At 41.4% G+C, this 21,807-nt stretch overlaps 1 protein-coding gene across 7 annotated transcripts in view; it reads right to left on the bottom strand.

Moving 5' to 3' along the window:
* The window catches only part of LRBA (LPS responsive beige-like anchor protein), a 1,301,884-nt gene that overhangs the window by 1,111,235 nt on the left and 168,842 nt on the right, over positions 1-21,807 (bottom strand). For all 7 annotated transcript variants that reach the window (XM_033940548.1, XM_033940584.1, XM_033940558.1 and 4 more), the window contains exon 22: positions 13,970-14,162. In XM_033940548.1, coding sequence (XP_033796439.1) covers positions 13,970-14,162 — 193 coding nt within the window. The remainder of the gene's footprint in view (positions 1-13,969; positions 14,163-21,807) is intronic.

Genomic DNA, 21,807 nt, shown 5'->3' on the forward strand with positions numbered 1-21,807 from the left:
CTGCAAATCAAACAGGCAATTCTAATTTGCCTCAAGGTGAAAAAAGATGTTTGTAGAATGGTTGAAATGTGCTGGGAGAAATTAAGATGGTTATCCACCTCTACACCAAGGTTTTTAATAGCTTCATTTAGAGGAATAGGCAGGCAGAAGAGTTAAAGGTAACATCGCAGAACAGCTGGGCCCACCAATGGTAAAAGCACTAAGAGTCTTAGAGATTTTTAGTTTCAATTTGTTTGAACAGAGATAATTGGTAATCTTTTAGTCAGTTTAACTGAAATTTCTTCACTAGCCAATACAGAGTAAGGTTTAGGGAAAAAAGCACTTGAATGTCATCTACATCAGTGGTCTCAAACTCAAACCCTTTGCAGGGCCACATTTTGTATTTGTAGGTACTTGGAGGGCCTCAGAAAAAATAGTTAATTTCTTATTAAAGAAATTACAATTTTACATGATGTAAAACTCTATATAGTTTATAAATCTTTCCTTTAGGCTAAATCTTAATAATAATATTGTAATTTATAGCTAAAGAGACATATGATCAAGAAACTGTTTTATTTTACTTTTGTGATTATGATAAACATACCGAGTGCCTCAAAACAGTACCTGGCAGGCCGCATGTGGTCCCCGGGCCGTGAGTTTGAGACCACTGATCTACATAAATACAGAATAATTTCTAGTGATTAAGAGGAGTGCGAGCGGAGATCTCTGTGGTACAGAATCTCGACAATGACAATAGGTAGGATGTTAATTCATAGGATCTTCTGACCAATTGTCATACCCAATTGTCCTACATCTACCAATTGTCAGAACTACGTCAGAGGTGTCAGATAGGTAGGGGGGCCCCCTTCCACAAGTGTGTACCTCTGGTTCGCATAGGCCTACTCATTCTCTTCCTTCTCCTCCTTCCTTCTAGATTCTTTCTTCCAGACACACTTCTTCATAAATCCACAGGCAGCGGCTGACCTGGAAGCCTACCCTCTGACATTAGAGGGAAGTGTTTCGTTGTGGATATTCTAAACTAAACTAACTAAACTAAACCTTAAGCATATATACCGCACCTTCTCTATAAATATAGAGCTTGACACAGTTTACAAAAATTAAAAGGGAAGTATAGTGGGAGTTGGTGGTAAGGGAAGCAGAAATTTACATTTTTGAAAATAGCCAAGTTTTCAGTGACTTCGGAATAATTGGAAAGAGCTCAGGTTGCGCAACTGGGCAAGGAAATTATTTCAAAGATCTGTAGTTTTGAAGTGAAGAGATTTCCCGACTTTTCCAATGTAGGTACATAAGAATTGCCACTGCTGGGTCAGACCAGTGGTCCATCACACCCAGCAGCCCACTTCCACCGCGGCCCCCAGGTCAACGACCAGAGCCCTAACTGAGATCAACCCTACCTGTGTATGTTCCGGTTCAGCAGGAACTTGTCCAACCTTGTCTTGACTCCCTGAAGAGTGTTTCCCCTATAACAACCTCCGGAAGAGCGTTCCAGTTTTCCACCACTCTCTGGGTGAAAAAGAACTTCCTTACGTTTGTAAGGAATCTATCCCCTTTTAACTTGAGAGAGTGCCCTCTCGTTCTTCCTACCTTGGAGAGGGTGAACAACCTGTCTTTATCTATTAAGTCTAGTCCCTTCATTATCTTCAATGCTTCAATCATGTTCCCTCTCAGTCTCCTCTTCTCAAGGGAGAAGAGGCCCAGTTTCTCTAATCTCTCACTGTACGGAAACTCCTCCAGCCCCTTAACTATTTTAGTTGCGCTTCTCTGGACCCTTTTGAGTAGTACTGTGTCCTTCTTCATGTACGGCGACCAGTGCTGGACGCAGTATTCCAGGTGAGGGCGTACCATGGCCCGGTACAGAGGCATGATAACTTTCTCCGATCTGTTCGTGATCCCCTTCATAATCATTTCTAGCATTCTCTTCGCCATCGCTGCGCATTGGCGGATGGCTTCATTGACTTGTCGACCAGTACTCCCAAGTCTCTTTCCTGGGGGGGTCTCTCTAAATATCGCCCGGACATCCTGTATTCGTGTATAAGATTTTTGTTACCAACATGCATCACCTTACACTTATCCGTGTTAAACCTCATTTGCCATGTCGCAGCCCATTTCTCGAGCATATTTATGTTCTGTTGCAGGTCTTCACAATCCTTCTGAGTCTTCACTACTCTGAATAGCTTTGTATCGTCTGCAAATTTAATCACCTAGCTCATCGTACCAATTTCCATTATCATTTATAAATATGTTGAAGAGCATGGGTCCAAGCACCAAAACTTGCGGCACTCCGCTCGTGAAGCTTTTCCAGTCCGAGTATTGTCCATTTACCCCCACTCTATGTTTCCTATCCGCCAACCAGTTTTTATCCACATGAGTATGTCACCCTCGATTCCATGGCTCGCAATTTTTCATAGTTGCCGTTCATGCGGGACCTTGTCAAACGCCTTCTGAAAATCCAGATATACAATGTCGACCAGCTCACCCTTGTTTATCTGCCTGTTTACTCCCTCGAAGAAGTGCAACAAGTTCGTCAAGCAAGATCTTCCCTTGCTGAATCCGTGCTGGCTGGTCCTCATCAGATTGTGTCCGTCAAGGTGATCAATGATGGACTCCTTTATCAGCACCTCTACCATCTTTCCCGGTACCGAGGTCAAACTCGCCAGTCTGTAGTTTCACAGATCTCCCCTCGAACCTTTCTTGAAGATCAGCATAACATTCGCCACTTTCCCGTCTTCCGGAATCCTTCCCGATTTGATTGACAAATTGGCTATTAGTTGAAGCAGTTCAGCTATAGCCCCTTTCAGTTCCTTGATTACCCTTGGATGGATGCCATCCGGTCCCGGGGATTTATCATTAAGCCTATCAATCTACCTGCATACCTCTTCTAGATTGACCGTCAACCCTGTCAGTTTCCCGTATTCGTTGTTTCCTGCGTATAGCCTCTCAGCTTCCGGTATGTTGTGTATATCCTCTTCGGTAAATACAGATGCAAAAAATGTGTTCAGTTTGTCAATGATAGCTTTGTCCTCCTTTAGCACTCCCTTTATTCCATGGTCATCCAGCGGCCCCCACTGCTTCCTTCGCGGGTCGTTTCCCCTTAATATATCGAAATAACGGCTTGAAGCTTTTTGCCTCCTTGGCTATTTTTTCCTCATAGTCTCTTTTGGCCCCTCTTACCACCTTATGGCACCTTCTTTCGAAGCTGTTTGTGCTTTTTCCATTTTTCATCCGTTTTTGATCTTTTCCATTCCTTAAACGAAGTCTTCTTGTCTCTGATCGCTTCCTTCACTACTACAGTGAGCCACGTCAATTCCTTGTTCTTTTTCCTCTTGGATCCCTTGATGATACGCAGTATATATAGATTTTGTGACTCAGTGACTGCGTCCTTAAAAAGGGACCATGTTTGCTCTAGTGTTTTTACAGTGCTTATCCTCTTAATCTTCTTCCCTACCATGAGTCTCATCCCTTTGTAATCCCCTTTTCGGAAGTTCAGTGCTGTAGCCGTCGTTCTGGATTGATGTTTTACCCCTGTGTCCAGGTTAAAGTGGATCATATTGTGATCACTGGTTCCCAGCGTCCCCTCTACTTCCACATCTTGCGCCGGTCCTCGTAGTCCATTTAGAACTAAGTCCAGAATTGCATTTCCTCTCGTATTTTCCTTGACAAGTTGTTCCAGGAAGCAATCGCCCACAGCATCCAGGAACTTGGTCTCCCTACCGCAGCCAGAGGTGCCTAGGTTCCATTCTATCCCCAGATAATTGAAGTCACCCATGACAACTGCATTGCCTCCCTTGCAGTTGCGTTTAATCTCCTCCGTCATCTCTCCATCAATTTCTTCGGGGGTCGGTAGTAGATGCCGATCTTTGTTTCCGTTCCATTTGTTCCTGAAATTTTTACCCATAGAGACTAACTTATTCTTCATTTCCGATGTGTTCTCGTGCACTCGTTTCCTGATGAAGCCTATTTAGAAGGGCGAAACAGGACCTGTCGAGCAATAAAGCACTAAGCACTTTAACTTCACTCAGTGCAGATTATGAGAGCATTCAGAGACTCTCCATGTTTCAACTTGAGCAATAGAGTACTTTGATTCATCATTAGCAGATAAATGTTTGTCCTCTATCTACACTTTATATATGATATATTTAAGGGAGCTATTTTTGAGCAGCATAATGTGCACTATTGTTGGCTCCTGTGATTATATTCATTCAAATGTTGACAAGTATTCTATCATTAATTTAAGAAAATAAAAAAATATAAAAATACAATATTAATGATTAGCAATTTAGGATAGGATGGAGGTTTTTTGATCAATGATAGAAATTCATCACCACAATATCTTTAGGGAAAATGACACATAATAATAATAATAATTTTATTCTTATATACCGCCAAAGCCATATAAATTTAAGGCAGTTTTCAGCAAGAGGCTCGGGACAATCAGCGAAGAGGTTACAATCAAAGACAGCAAAACAATCTTACATAATAAAGAATGTGAAAGCTATAAAGTTCTTAGGGTTACTGGATTGAATAAGCAGTGCTGAGTAGATTGTTAATTAACAAATCGATTGAACAGACTCGTTTTTAATAGTTTTCTGAAATTGAAGTAGGATGAAGAGAGTGCAAAAACGTTACTAAGCCAGTTATTTGCCTGCCTGGAAGGCAAGAGTTCTGTCCAAGAATCTTTTGTAGTGGCAGACTTTTATTGTCGGATAGCTGAAAAGATGTATTCTTTGTGTGGGCCTAAGATAACTTGCCAGATTGAAGTGGGAAACCAGGTAGGTGGGGGCCAGACCAAATATTGATTTATAACATAGACAAGCGAACTTAAACAGGATTCGCGCCTCTAGGGGCAGCCAATGGAGTCTTTGATAGTAGGGGCTTATGTGTTCCCATTTTTTCAGCCTAAAGATCAGTCGAACTGCCGAATTTTGAATGACTCTTAGTCTTAGAATGGTTTTTTTGAAGGAACCTAAGTAAATAATGTTGAAATAATCGAGCAAGCTCAGGATGGAAGATTGAACCAGTAAGCAGAAGGATGGAGCATCAAAGTATTTTCTGATGGTTCTGAGTTTCCATAGAACTAAAAAGCATTTTTTAACTAGTAAGTCTGTGGGAGCATTTAGAGTGAGGTGGCGGTCCAGGGTGACTCTCAGGATTTTAATGGAGTGGTCAATAGGGAAGTTCTGACCATTCAAGGAGATCGAAGAGTCTTTGATTTTGCCGTTAGGGCTTGCCAGGAAAAATTTAGTTCTGTCGGTGTTGAGCTTCAATTTGAAATCGGTCATCCATCGTTCGATTTCCTTAAGAATGGATGATAGGTAAATCTTTGTCTCGGAGGTCAGAGTAATAAGGGGAATAACAATGGTGATATTGTCAGCATAGATATAAAATTTAACCTTTAAGCTTTGTAATAAGTTCCCCAATGAGGCAAGGTAGATGTTGAACAATGTGGGGGAAAGAGGAGAGCCCTGCGGGACTCCGCAAGAGTTAACCCAACTAAAGGATTTTTTATTGTCACTGTAGACTTGATATGACCGTTTGCTCAAAAAACTCCGAAACCATTTTAATACGTTACCTGAAAGACCAATTGACTCCAGACAGGCAATTAGAATAGCATGGTCAACTAGACTGAAGGAACTACTTAGGTCTAGTTGCAGAATAAGAGCACTTGTACCCTGACTGAATAAGGTATGGAGGAAGTCTAGTAGTGATGTCTAAGTGTTCCCTAAGTGGTGAATCTGAGATCTTTTCCTCCATTTAGGCTTTTATCTTTCAGTATCAGCTTGAAGTGGTACAGAGCAATGTGGCCCATCTCTTCAGAAAATAGAACTGACAGTAAGGCAGAATTTATAAGTCTGGTGAGCGATGAGATAGTCTGAGTGGGAATTTTCTCATATAGGTATGAGGGAAATGGATACAAGACGCATTTACAAGATCTTTAATTTGTGACACAATTTTGAAATCTGAGCTTCAGATACATACTCGAAGGTAGTCCAGGATCTGTCTACTGGGGTAGAAGTGGTGTCGCTGAGCACCAGAGTTGTAAGAAACCAATGATGGAAGAGAGTTTGTTATAGAAGCAACCTTGTCGTTAAAAAATTTTGCTAGACCATCCACTACTGGGGAGGAAGGATGTATGGATGAATCATGTTAGAAGTTAAGGAGTGCCAGATGTTAAATAGAGTACTACTTTGATTATTGGATCTGGTAATTTTGTCACCATAAAATTTTTTCTAAATTTTTTTTAGGGGTAAGCCGCTGCCGCGGATTTGCGAGGAAGTGCTTCTGGAAGGAAGTAGGAGAAAGAGAATTAGGACTACATGGATCGTCAGAGCCGGCAAGGAGAGGGAGTAGGCCTACAGGAGGAGGAAGAGAAGGAATAAGCCTATGCGAGAGGTATACATCCATGGAAGGGGGGTATAAACTTGAGGCACAGAAAAGGTGGGCGGGAGAGGGGTGCATTGGGAAACAGAAGGAAGGAAGAAAGGGAATGTAAACTTGGGACAAAAGATGGAAGGAGGGAGAAAGAGGGGGGCACAAACTGGGGGACAAGGGAAGGAAAGAGATGCTGAGGTGAGGGAAGGAATAATAGAAAGGGAGAATTGTTTATCATGGGTGTATGAGAGAGGGAGGAAAGGAAGAAAAAGATGAATTGTAGGGCATAGGGAGGGAGAGAATTGCTGAACATGGTGGTGAGGGAGGAGTGAGGTACAGATGCATGAGGAAGAAAGAAGAGAGGGAGAAATGTAGTGGCGGAGAGGGAACACTGGGACAGATAGAAAGAGATACAAGAGGGAGAAATGTTGGACATGTTGGTGGAGGCAACTGAGGGAAAGAAGTGGCATGATGTTGGAGAGAGGTGACAGAAGAACAAATACTGGGTATGGAGCTGGAGGGCAGGGGTGAAAGATGCTGGGCTAGACAGGAACAAAAGATGCTGCACTCGGTCCGGGGGGATGAGAGAGGAAAAAATGTTGGATGTGGTAGTAGAGGTGGTGAGAAAGATGAATTATATATATATTTTTTAGGAAAAACAGCATTATTTAAGTTTTGAAGTATGAAGTATGAAGTTTTCTTGAATTATAAATTATGTAAATATGTTATTATTTTCCCCTCCCCTTTAAAAAAAATTAGGTCTTACAATCAACTTTTGAGAAAAAGAGGGTTTTTTTAGATTTTTGAAGCATGCAGTTTTGTTGCTTACAGTCTGTCTTGAATTATAAATTGAGTAAACACATTATTAAATTCACTTTAAAAAAAAGCCTAGCAGTTTGTTCTATGAATTAGCTTCCTAGTAATTGTCGAAGACCTCTGTGGTACACCACAGGAGAGAAAAGCAGTTGCTGAGCCGAGGTCAAGTGAAATAAGGAGGACCTCCCTAACACTGTTGTACAGTCGGAGTGCAATAAGAGAATTTTCTGTGCTAAAGTGTGTGTGAAAGCCAATCTAGCAGGGGTGTAAATGTTAGTTGCTGTTCTACAATTTTTCTTTAATCTTAGATATGAAAGGCGCTAAGAAAAGGCAATACATTTCTCCCTCCATATTCACGGTTTTTGTATCTGCGGTTTCACTTATTCACGATTTTTCGGCTGCTGACTCCGCCCCCCCAAAATTACATCATCACTAAAGTTCTTTTTCCGTTTACAGCTCTGGGTAAAGAATCACTGCTGCGAAGGCGTCTTAGATCGGGGACGGGGGGCGCTGAGCTGGGAAGAGCTGCAACCCTGGCCCCAGAGACATAGAGGTATGTCATGGGCAGACATGACTCTTATTAGGAGGAGGGGAAGGGAAGCTTCGGTTTGGTTAGCCGGAGGAGGGGAATGTGTTACTGGTCCGAATGGCACTTTGGTGCTAGAAGGGACGTGGTGGACTTTGTTACAGGGGCAGAGGACGGCAGTACCCCTCACTGCAGTAAAACCCAGCCGCTTGCAGTATTTTCCCATGGATCAGTTCTTTTGTGCTCCCGATAATCGGAGGTGCCTTCCTATTTCAACAATCGCACCGTAATGGCACTCCCTATGCTATAGATCCTGTTAATAATATTAGATTTAACAGTTTCGTAAAGCTTGAGGATTATGAGAAGCAGCAGCTGTGTTTTCATTTATTTTAATACCAATTTTACTTTTAAAAGTATTTTAAAGAGTTTAAGGTAGCCTGATCTCTAAAAATGTTTTTCTCATTTTGTGCCTAATTCCCAAAACCGCAAATAACTGTTGAAACGTTATTCACGGTTTCAATACTAAAACCGCTAACTTTTTCAAAAAAACGAGAACATTTTAAAAAGTTATTCGCGGTTTTTCGATATTCACAGCTTTGCTGTGCCCGCATCCCCCGCAAATACGGAGGGAGAAGTGTAATTCAAAGTGTTCAAGAGGTTGGAAGAAGGGTCCTTGAGTAAAGGAGACAGCAGCTGTTTTCCATCAGAGGAAAGTTTCCAGAAGAAAGAGCAGTAGCTATATTTATTTATTTAAAAAATTTATATACCGCTTAAAACTAAACAGTTTACATAATTTACATACACAAAATTAAAATAAAGACAAAATAAAAGCAAATACATGATAAAATAGACAAAGAGGTATTGATTTGCTTCAGGAATTAAGTAGAGAGATGGTCAGTAGGTGGTATAGACTTCATATTAGAAATTAATAAACTTTCATGGAAAAAAAAAAATTATCCTTAGCCCATCAGATTGAGATTGTAATTTGAAGCAAGGCATCACACTGAAGCTAATGATTCTGTTGTATACAGTAGATCAGTGAGGGAAGGACATGCTGTATGGGCTGCGGGGGGAGGGGGTTGGGAAAGCAAGGACAGATGCTGCACAGGCTGAGAGGGGGTTGGGAAGAACAGAGACTGCATGGGCTGGGGGTTAGAAGGGAAGGAAAGATTTTGCTAGTGGGTGAGGAAAGAGAAAAAGAAAATTCTTGGACATAGGTGTGTGGAGTGGGAGGGAAAGAGATGGTATACATGGGGAAGAGGGAGGATTGTTGGACATGATAGTAGTGGAGAAGAGGGAGGGAGATATGTTGCACTGGGAGGGAGGAGAGATGACTCAAAGAAGGGAGATGGCAGATTCTGTAGAACAGTGATAGAAGGAGAGAAGACAGATATGTCAGACAACTGGAATGGGATGGAAAGAGCGAGAGATACCAGACCACAGAATGAAAGGGAAGGAGGGGGAGAGAGAGATGCCAGACTGCAGGAAGGAGAGATGCAAGACCGCATAAAGGAGAGGAGACAAGGAAACAGATGTTAGACCTTGGGAAAAGGGAGGGAAGGAGAAAGATGCCAGACCATGGGAGAGGAGAAAGATGCCAGATCATATGAGGGGGGAAGACAGAGTTGTCTGATTATGGGAGAGGGATGAGATAGTGCACAGGGATGGAGAGGAAGGGGAGACAGAGGGAGAAGATAGTGCACAGCAGAGAAGAGATAAGAAGAAATGCTTCTTATGATAGATGGGAACAAGGGAGAAGAAAGAGGGAGGAAATGGTACACATGGATAGATGGGAAGGGAAGACATGGAAAAGTAGATAGATTTTGAGAAGAAAGTAGAAATATGGAAGAAAGTTGAATGTTAAAAGTTAATGCTAAAGATGGATATATGGCAGAAAGTGAGAGAAAACAGCAAATGGATAAGGTGGCCCTGGAAACACAGTTAAGAGCACAGACAGAAGTGCAGCCAGAGACTGGAAAAAGATGGTTTGAAAACCAAAATCACCAGACAACAAAATTTAGTGACTGAATTGTGTCAGTTTTGAGAATTTACATCTGCTGTCTATATTTTGCACTGTTCAGGAAGAAATGCATTTGTTTCTATTTATCTGAGGTTATACTGCATGCAGAGTCTTGCATCTTAGGGTTTCATTTGTATATATTAGTACATTCAGTTTCTGGTCCCGTTATTTGCATAGGGGTTATCTGTGTTCTGCATGTGTGACCAAGGCCAAGTGTTCTGGTAGGAATGAATGTTGAGAAGCATACAGTGTGCTCATTCATGTAGCTTAATTTTGTGGTTAACCATTATGTGTTGTTAATAAGATTATATTGTGTGTACATATGAAAAATGAATGGAAAAAATGGTATTACAATTAATACTATTATGGGGGCAGGGTCTGGGGCAGAGCTTTTGGGCTCCCCAAACAAAAAAGCATTCCCCTGCCTATGCCTGGAATGACTATTTGAATAAAGTTGAGATTAAGTATGAGGTGAAAATAACCAGGTGGATCACTGACATTGTGTCTCAGGGTGAGGAAGGATCTGTACTTCTACTAAGATTAGGGGGTCCTTTTACTAAGGTGCAGTAGCTGATTTAGCGCGTGCTAAATGTTAAAGCATGCTGAGGAGTGCCAACACACCCACAGGATATAATGGACGCCTTAGCACACGTTAACATTTAGCACGTGCTAAATCGGCTACTGCACCTTAGTTAAAGAACTAGTAAGTAGCTTAATAAAAAATTTGGCCCGCGACTTAGCCTGTATTTTAGATTTCGGCCCCTTATGTGATTGAGTTTGACGCCCCTGCCCTGGACGACAGGGGACAAAGGACAGATATGATACAAATAAATCTCTTTCAGAGACAGGGACGTGGTAGAACTAGAGAACACGAACTGAGGTTATTGGGAGGTAGACTTAAATGTTTCTAGTGTTCCTAATGTTACTTCTCTGTTAAGAGGGTTGTGGATATCTAGAATACCCTCATAATGGAGGTAGTAGGAGGTAAAAATTGGAATAAAAAATGCATGGAATAAACACAAAAGGCCACTATATAGAAAGACGGAAACAAATGAAAAACTTAAATGACCATCAAACTTACAAGTCACATAGGGGTTTGTTTAACTTGCAGGAAAAACAAGTAAATCCTTAACTAAGGAATAGAGAGAGGAGTGCAACCTGCCAAGAAAGGCAAGTGTAGGTCTCACCACCTTACTGGGAAGACTAGATATCTGCTCACATTTACTACGTTCTATGAAGCAGGTAAAAGCCTAGTTCTGTTCCCTAGCCATTCAATCTGCAACAGCTCGTTTTCCCTACCTTGGAGAGGGTGAACAACCTGACTTTATCTACTAAGTCTAGTCCCTTCATTATCTTGAATGTTTCAATCATGTCCCCTCTCAGTCTCCCCTTTTCAAGGGAGAAGAGGCCCAGTTTCTCTAATCTCTTGCTGTACGACAACTCCTCCAGCTCCTTAACCATTTTAGTCACTCTTCTCTGGACCCTTTCGAGTAGTACTGTGACCTTCTGAATTTTACTTAATATTAATTGTGCCTGAAAGCAGCTTGTTTAAATTATGTAATTGGTTCTACGAGTCTCATTATTTTCTCAATGGAAACCATGCTTACTTTCCAATTTTGACATCTTGATGTTAGTATTGTTGATTTTTAGTATCACCATGTATCTTTAACCTTTCATTAAGATTAAGAGGAATATAAATGTCAACATTAAATTTAATAAAAATCAAATCTGAAAAATATAGCGAATATTGACAACATTCAGACCAGAAGCCATTAGCTAATCTAAGAAAAGAATCATGTTTCCAGCCTTTGACAAAAAAGACAATTTTCATCCACATCTCTGTGCTCAGCATATTTCAGAGAGAAAGAAACACTCCTGAGCCACCTTGTTAAAAACTTAAAAAGCACTCAACTATAATGAAAAATTAAAGCTATTGAGCAAATATAGCCTATATTATGATCACAAAAGGATATTAAATTGCCTGCATTTGACTATGAAATGTTTTTTGACTCTTAAAGCAAAAACTAAAATACACAGCAAATAACCCATTTTCTCTGTGTGGTTTCAGAAGCTCATGTGCTACAATGACTTTCTTCTTGCACCTTCAAACAGGTATCAAAACCTACAGCAAGTCCAGCTCATGCCTTCTACTAGAATGCAAAAAACAAAAGGAATTGACCCCAAAATATCCACAAAGAAGAAAATCCAGAGAAAACCAAAAAAACTCTGTGGAGTGACGATGTTCCCAAATGGACTTTATTTGAAAGTATCAAAGTTCCAAAGGTACACTAAAATCATCCACATAAAATAATTCCATCCACATAAAAGTAAATCATCCACATAAGAGCCTTAAAGGACCTAGTCCACTAGGGATACAGGACCCAACACGGTCCGCGTTTCGACAAAAAGTCTTCAGGGGTCCCTGGGGGTCCTATAAAGGTGAGTACGTGGGAAACAATTGTTTGGTGAACCGGAAGTGAGACACTGCTTGTATTTTTGTCGAAACGCGGACCGTGTTGGGTCCTGTATCCCTAGTGGCTAGGTCCTTTAAGGCTCTTATGTGGATGATTTACTTTTATGTGGATGGAATTATTTTATGTGGATGATTTTAGTGTACCTTTGGAACTTTGATACTTTCAAATAAATTCCATTTGGGAACATCGTCACTCCACAGAGTTTTTTTGGTTTTCTACTAGAATGCTACATTAGATACAAAACAAACAAACTTAAAACAAAATTTAATCCTCATTGTAACCGAATAAACTGGTTGCTATTGTTAATCCACTTAAGCTTTGTTGAAATTAAGAAAAACTGTAAGAAATCTCTTTTTATTGGATTAACTTTTGAGATATGATTTCCTTCATATAATGAAAGGAGCATAGCTTTCAAAAGCAAGTTCAATAATAAAAGATAATCACTCATCATCATTTTCTTTTAAACTAGAAGCAATATAGAATGTACAGTCTGATATGTTTTTCTTTTATATTCAAATATTCACACTGGTTCACCATCATTCAAGGTAGCTCTTCAAATATTTCATTGAGAATCCGTCACTTTGGACATAAGGGGTCTAAAATCCTATGGATGGAAACTGATGTTTGTCCAAATCTCACACACACGATTATTTTGCTTTCTCAAAATAAGAGAAGGATCAATAGGACTATGCCCCTTTGTTAAAAATAAAAAAAGGAAATGCAGTCTTTACATACATATACTACAATTTAACCTATGCTTTTAGCTCAGCATTGCCACCTTGTGGTTACAATCTTAAAACTGTGATCACTTAACTAGCATCTAAGACCGAATCTTATAAATAGAGGTTTATAACACAACTAGATAAAACAAAATTTGTAAAAGGTAGGTAAGAATTGACCAAAATCATCTTAAACCTATCTTATCTAGATTTTTACATTTATTTCACATCCGATACACAATGTGGACCACCAAATTCCTCCAGGGAAAATTTTCTGCCACTGAGCTTTATAAAATACGTGTAGAATTTTACACAGGGGCCAAGAGGCAGTAGCAACTTCTACTGTTGACATTTCAGTCATATACTATTATGTATGTATTTCTATCTATCTAACTTTTTTTTTTTTTTGGGACGATTGCCTAGAAATAAAGAAAAATGGGCCTGGGCCTAGAGAGAATTGGGTTGGACTCTTACTCCTAAAGAGATTTTCAGGGCCTGACTGGACAAACCTAGTACTCATTGCATGGAAAGACTAACATGACACTAGGCTTGTCCAGTCAGGCCCTGAAAATCTCTTTAGGAGTAAGAATCCAACCCCATTCTCTCTAGGCAGCCTTCCAAAAAAAATTTAGCTATAGATACACATATACATACATACAGTAGTATATGACTGAAATGTCAAGAATGCAAGTTACAACTGCCTCTTGGCCCCTGTGTAAAATTCTGTACATATTCTATAAAGCTCAGTGACAGAGAATTTTCCCAGGAGTAACTTGGTGGTGTTGTGTATTAGTGTGTATCAGTGTGAAATAAAAGTAAAAAAACTGGATAAAATATGTGTTGCAGCTCTGCAAATCTCCAGTCATGTTTTCAGGATATCCCCTGAAGAAGGCATGTGTATGTCAAAACATGGATCTACATGGGGTATTTTGAACAGAGAATAAAGGTATTCCTGAAGATACACCATGAGTGTGGTTGTGTAACTACAAAAGGGCAGTATACAAGTTTCAATCCCTTTCCATAATGTTCTGAGGAAAATATTCACCTTTGAATGTGTGATCGATAGGGTGTCCACCCACACACGCCAGCCACCCCATTCATACTTGACAGCATGGTACAGCAAAATCCGAAAAATGGCATACACCATTTCTGTTATCTTCTGCTCATCCGAGTTCTTGGGGTTGAAATAACAAAGTGAGAGCATCCACTCTTGCCACACAGAGCACTGCAGCAAACTCCTGAAAAACAATGTGCAGGTACATATTATAAGGAAGACTATATTAAAAAAGGTTCTACATACCTGTGAATTTAGAACTCAAAGAAGAAAGTCATCAACATAGCAAAAATTACATGAGGGCACAGAGTCTGTAAAAACAGAGTACAATTGCATATACATAAGAACATAAGAATTGCCACTGCTGAGTCCTACTAAGTCTATTCCCTTCATTATCTTGAACGTTTCAATCATGTCCCCTCTCAGTCTCTTCTTTTCAAGGGAGAAGAGGCCTAGTTTCTCTAATCTCTCACTGTACAACTCCTCCAGCCCCTAAACCATTTTAGTCGCTCTTCTCTGGACCCTTTCGAGTAGTACCGTGTCCTTCTTCAAGTACAGCGACCAGTGCTGGATGCAGTTTTCCAGATAAGGTCACACCATGGCCCGGTACAGTGGCATGATAACCTTCTCCGATCTGTTCATGATCCCCTTCTTAATCATTCCAAGCATTCTGTTCTCCCTTTTCGCAGCCGCCGCACATTGCACGGACGGCTTCATTGACTCGTCGACCAGTACTCCCAAGTCTCTTTCCTGGGGGGTCTCTCCTAGTACTGCACCAGATATCCTGTATTCGTGTACAAGGAATCTCTCAAAAACATCCATAAAATTTTAAGTTCATAGCTAAATTAAGAGCAAGAAACCAGACCAGCACTTTTTAAAGTAGCCAAGTTAAAGCAGCAACATGGTTTTGTAGGGGTGTTTCCTTATTCACACCTGAAGATTAGGCCTCTGACATTATAAAGCCTGAACCATTGTCTGCCAGAAATCTTTCCAGCCTGAACCATGCAAGAAGAGAAAGAAGAAAACATCTTTGCTGTTTATGATGCCTGATGCATTCTGGGTATGTACCAGAACTGTATTCTAGTCAAGGACATCCAGCTATGCCTACATGCTCAGCCTGTGTGAATCTTGGGGGAGGCATTGCTCCTGTGCTGTTCTTATCTAATGAAGGCGCCTCTATTACACAGCCTGTGCGAGACTCTATACAGAAAGACTATTCATCTAAGTTCTGTTTCTGGATTAGTCAGGAGAGGTCATCTGACGAGAACCAAGTAAAGATGCCTAATTATTGATTAGTCTATGTTAGGATGTAAGGAAGCTTGCATCTTATCATTGGTTTCTCTGCACATCTTCTAAAATAATTAAGACCTGAAAAGTTACCTCTTGTGACTCTCTGCCTGAGAGAGAAACCGGACTTTTATACAGATCTAGATTCCCTCACATAAAGGAAACCTTTGCTGCCAACCTAATTTACAGCTGTTCCATAGTAACATAGTAACATAGTAGATGACGGCAGATAAAGACCCGAATGGTCCATCCAGTCTGCCCAACCTGATTCAATTTAAATTTTTTTTTTTTTCTTCTTAGCTATTTCTGGGCGAGAATCCAAAGCTTTACCCGGTACTGTGCTTGGGTTCCAACTGCCGAAATCTCTGTTAAGACTTACTCCAGCCCATCTACACCCTCCCAGCCATTGAAGCCCTCCCCTGCCCATCCTCCTCCAAACGGCCATGCACAGACACAGACCGTACAAGTCTGCCCAGTAACTGGCCTAGTTCAATCTTTAATATTATTTTCTGATTCTAAATCTTCTGTGTTCATCCCACGTTTCTTTGAACTCAGTCACAGTTTTACTCTCCACCACCTCTCTCGGGAGCGCATTCCAGGCATCCACCACCCTCTCCGTAAAGTAGAATTTCCTAACATTGCCCCTGAATCTACCACCCCTCAACCTCAAATTATGTCCCCTGGTTTTACCATTTTCCTTTCTCTGGAAAAGATTTTGTTCTACGTTAATACCCTTTAAGTATTTGAACGTCTGAATCATATCTCCCCTGTCTCTCCTTTCCTCTAGGGTATACATATTCAGGGCTTCCAGTCTCTCCTCATACGTCTTCTGGCGCAAGCCTCCTATCATTTTCGTCGCCCTCCTCTGGACCGCCTCAAGTCTTCTTACGTCTTTCGCCAGATACGGTCTCCAAAACTGAACACAATACTCCAAGTGGGGCCTCACCAATGACCTGTACAGGGGCATCAACACCTTCTTCCTTCTACTGACTACGCCTCTCTTTATACAGCCCAGAATCCTTCTGGCAGCAGCCACTGCCTTGTCACACTGTTTTTTCGCCTTTAGATCTTCGGACACTATCACCCCAAGGTCCCTCTCTCCGTCCGTGCATATCAGCTTCTCTCCTCCCAGCATATACGGTTCCTTCCTATTATTAATCCCCAAATGCATTACTCTGCATTTCTTTGCATTGAATTTTAGTTGCCAGGCATTAGACCATTCCTCTAACTTTTGCAGATCCTTTTTCATATTTTCCACTCCCTCTTCGGTGTCTACTCTGTTACAAATCTTGGTATCATCTGCAAAAAGGCACACTTTTCCTTCTAACCCTTCAGCAATGTCACTTACATACATATTGAACAGGATTGGCCCCAGCACCGAACCCTGAGGGACTCCACTAGTCACCTTTCCTTCCTTTGAGTGACTTCCATTAACCACCACCCTCTGGCGTCTGTCCGACAGCCAGTTTCTGACCCAGTTCACCACTTTGGGTCCTAACTTCAGCCCTTCAAGTTTGTTCAACAGCCTCCTATGAGGAACTGTATCAAAGGCTTTGCTGAAATCCAAGTAAATTACATCTAGCATATGTCCTCGATCCAGCTCTCTGGTCACCCGACTAATGGACTTGTTCCTGATCGGAGAATTCATATCTTCCGTGCTGAGTAGAAGTCGATTCCCCTTCTCCCTGATTCTGTGCGAAGGCCTAATCAGATGGTGAGATAAGGAAATTTATCTATCTTATCAGCTGGAGATAGATAGAATAATTCTATTGTGGTACGGGACACCCCGTGACCTGGGGTGATAAGCTATATTTTTAGTTGCTGCTAATCAGGAATTATTATTATAGCGAATTATTTAGTGTATAAGAATTAGTTTTACTCATTTATCTAGCAAGTGTGGTGTGATAATTATGTACTGAGTTTCATATATGTATTCGGATATTTTGTGAATAATAATTAGTTATTATTTACAGCTGACTGTGAATTATATATTTTTATATTTCTATAATAAAGTATTTCACATAGCCTGGGTCTCTGTGTAAGTAGGCAAAGATTGCTGAACCTGAATGAGGTATTATGGTTTTCCCTAGCATCTGACTTAAGACAAGCACGTAACTTGTTTATGTAACTGATTAGTCATCCATAAATCTATCTACAGTTTGTATGTAGTACAAAACAAATATATTGTTTTCTATAAGCAAAATGTTCTAACAAAAAGTGTATCTGTCTCTCTCCACTGCCCTGTAAATTTTTGAACTAGTCGCTCAATCTTATTAACACATCTACCATAGAATTCAAGATACTGGCTGCTTAACATGCATTGGCAGACATGCTCTGACTGAACTGAAGGTTGTCTAAAAATGCGCTCTTACTCCATGTTGGTAAAATAGAATCAAAAAGGGAAGACCGGCACCAATTTCCTGAGCCTCTACTCTTGAATTGACCCTATGGATCCGTCTGCCAGCTTATCTGCCTCATTTTCTGATGGGGACAAGCAATGTTGAAGCTGCAGCCCATCTAGATGCAGATCTCTCTTTAGTCAAGGTGATCAGTTCTATCCATCTACATTTCTTTTGGCAGTAGTTCTGGGGGATTGGGTTCTTTATATCAGAGCCTTGTGTTTAAAATCTGATGTTTTCTTTTTAAATGCTGTTGCCAGTAGGTTCTGGAAGCCAAATTTAGGCTCTTTGTAGAAAGCAAGAACTCAGACCTTCCTACACTATCCTGGACCACTGCCCGTCCAGCCTCCTTCTATCCTCAGCAGACATCCTAGCAGAATCCATCCTCCCTAACGGGAAAGATTGCGTACAGTTGGAAATCAGCCATCATCAAACCAACCCTCAAAAAGCCTACCTTAGACTCGAATGTCCCTGGTAACTACCAACCAGTCTCCAACCTCCCTTTTGCCTCCAAGCTCCTGGAACGAATAGTCCTCTACCGTCTACTACCATTCATAGAAGAGGAGGGAACCTTGGCCCTGGCACCTTCCAATCTGGCTTTCAGGTAGGACATAGCACGGAATCCGTCCTTCTTGATATCATTGATGAAAGCTGGTCAATACTTGATAAAGGGAGCGACGCCCCACTAGTGCTACTTGACTTAAGTGCAGCCTTCGACACAATCGACCAACAATTCCTATTGCACCGACTCACAGACCTTGGAATCAAGAACTCCGCCCATAAATGGTTCACTTCCTTCCTCCACCAAAGAACACAACCTGTACTATTAGGCCCAAGCAAATCTGATCCCAAACCCATCAAATACGGAGTCCCCCAATGTGCCCTATTGTCCCCACTCCTATTCAATCTCTACATTAGGCCAATCATAGATATCGCTCATAAACATGATATCAAAATCCACTCTTACACTGACGACTTCCAGCTGCTGCTCCCTCAAGATGAAAACCAATCTTCCCAGCTCTCCAATCTCCAACACTGCCTCTCCGACTTAAGAACTGGATGACCGCCAACAAACTCCAGCTGAATACCTCAAAAACCGAACTCCTCTGGATCAGGAAAAGAAACATTAACTTCACCTGCCCAACTCTAACCTGGAAATCAACCTCCCTAAAGCAAAAGACCAGATGCGCAGCCTTGAGGCGAAACTGGATGGCCACTTATCCCTCTCAGCCCACATCTCACAGATAGTCTCCACCTCCTTCTATTACCAACGACAACTCCAAAGGATTAAACCTTACCTCTCCAAATGCAACTTAACCCAACTCATCTACACTTATGTACTCTCAACTCTCTATTCAAAGGCATCACCACAAAGGAACTCAAATGGCTCCAACGAGTCCAAAATGCAGCAATCCAACTCCTATACAACCTCAACTACTGTGACCCCACCTCTCCAAGCAGAACCTATTAAGAAATGTTGCATTTTCAAAGCTCTAATTGCTCACAAAAGATTCCACAACATAACCCCCACATACATAGCTTCCAAACTACAACAGTATACCCCCAATCATCCTCTCCGCTCAGCTGTGGAAAGACGACTGTGTATCCCACAAGGAAAATCTCTCCAGATGGAAACGGCCCAGAAATGCTCTTACAGTCATTTCATCCCTCAGCTCTGGAACCAGTTGCCTGATCAGATAAGGTCTAAGAACTCACCTTACCAAGTACGCTTCCGACATGTACTCGACGCTTCTACTCTGTGTCTATCACTCTGACTTACTCCCACTCAACTTGTATCCATCCTTCTCCAATTGTACTCGACGACGTCATTGTAATTATCTTTGCTGATTGTCCAGCTCTTCTTGTTGTAAACCGCCTTGAACTACCATGGTTTTGGCGGTATATAAGAATAAAATTATTATTATTATTAATGACATTCCGAAGAACAGTGAAAACCCTCCTTTTTAGCTAAACAGACTCCGACAGACTACCTCTCCCTTTCTCTTCCCTCCTCTGAGCCCCTTAGAAACATAGAAAATGACGGCAGAAAAGGGCCATAGCCCATCAAGTCTGCCCATACCAATGACCCACCCCCTTGACTTTACTCTCTTAGAGATCCCACGTGAATATCCCATTTTCTCTTAAAATCTGACACGCTGTTAGCCTCAATCACCTGCTGAGGTAGTTCGTTCCAATGATCGACCACCCTTTCGGTGAAGAAGTACTTCCTAGAATCACCATGAAATTTTCTTCCCTGACTTTCAGCGAGTGACCTCTGGTGGTTGAGGGCCCTATAAGACAGAAGATATCATCTTCCACCTATATACGGCCCATGATATACTTAAACGTCTCAATCATGTCTCCCTAATCTCTTCGTTCCTCCAGTGAGTACAGCTGCAATTTATTTAGCCTTTCTTCATACGTGAGATCATTGAGCCCCAAGACCATCCTGGTGGCCATTCGCTGAACCGACTCAATTCGCAGCACATCCTTCCGGTAGTGTGGTCTCCAGAATTGAACACAATACTCCAGATGGGGACTTACCATGGATCTGTACAGCAACATTATGACTTCAGGTCTTCTGCTAACAAAACCCCTACGGATACAGCCCATCATTTGTCTTGCCTTGGAGGAAGCCTTTTCCACTTGATTGGCAGCCTTCATATCGTCACTAATGATCACTCCTAAATCACGTTCCACAGTAGTCCTGGCCAAGGTTTCTGTGGATTTTCAACACTTTTCCCCCTATGTACCCACTTTGACTAGTCATGATGCTCATTTCTGTAAAATGTCTGCATTGTGAATTTTCTAATGTATCCCGTTCTGATCTTCGGGGAGGACGGACTAGAAATCAAAATAAATAAATAAATCTAGAATCTCCAGGGTAGCAATTTTAGAAGTGCTCCCTTTTCCAAGTGCAGAGCCAAAGAGATAGGTACAGCTCCAGAGTGGATGAGGCATATGATGCAAGGAGGAAGATTTTAGATTTGTTAGCAACTGGACAACATTCTGGAGAAGGTGAAGCCTATTCCAGAAAGATGCACTCCACCTTAACCAGCATCAATGTTTTAAACAGATGAAGTGCAGCTTTTAAACTAAAAACTGGGGGAAGTCAACAGTTGCTAAAAAGCAGATGTTTCAGAACAAAGCATCTTTAAATGATATCACCACAACAAGGAAGAAAGGTCATCTCACATCCCACATTGACACTGTACTTGCAAAGAAGAATAAAAGAGCATGAGAAGAATACTGTATTTTTTGCTCCATAAGATGCACCTCACCATAAGACGCACCTCAGATTTAGAGGAGGAAAACAAGAAAAAAAACAACATTCTGAACCAAATTCTCCTTGCCAGGCTCTGCACCCAACCCTACACTCCTTGAGCTCTCGCGGGAAGCGTCACGGGACCAGGCCGCTACTTTAGAGAACGAAAGAGGAGTCAGCGGTGGGAATCAGGCAGCCAGCCTGGTGCGCCGCTCTCAGCGAGGCGCCGCATCCAGAAGTTTTTTTAAAAAAAAGGTATGCACGGGAGGCATCAGGGAGGAGGAAGAGGGCCAGGGCTTGCCTTGTGCGCCACGTCCAGCGAGGGAGGGAGGCCACATTACAATAGGGTTACGGGGGGAGCGCGCTTTGGGTATTCGCTCCATAAGACGCACCCTAATTTCCACCCACTTTTGGTAATACGGTAATTTATTAAGATTGCAGGCAAAGTAGAGGCAGAAAGTGTCATTGTCAGTTTTCAAAATAGGAGGAGTGGAGGAAAAAGATTCTAGCAAACAGAGAAGATACTGCTGAACAGTTGACATTGGTGCAAGGTTCAAGGGTCTTCAGGAAGTGGCAGTATGCCACAAAACGATTGTTGGCCTTGCCGAATTGAACCTTGATGTATAACATTGAATTTATTGATTCAACGTTAGAATTTTTGAAATAATATTTATATTTTTGCCAGTTAATGCTTTATATGAAAGTTTTTTATGCCAATGATATGGAGGAGGTAGGGTTTTAAGACTCACCAAGAGCTGAAGCTTTTTCTTTCGTTTGAATTAACATTCTGGCATCAGGCCCATTAATTAGTGAAGAGTTACTTTGAATTTAATTGTCAGTAGTTCTACACAGGCTACTTCTCTCCCTCTCACTAGTGG

The sequence above is a fragment of the Geotrypetes seraphini genome, chromosome 1, assembly GCF_902459505.1.
Source record: "Geotrypetes seraphini chromosome 1, aGeoSer1.1, whole genome shotgun sequence".
In the NCBI taxonomy this organism is placed as follows: domain Eukaryota; kingdom Metazoa; phylum Chordata; class Amphibia; order Gymnophiona; family Dermophiidae; genus Geotrypetes; species Geotrypetes seraphini.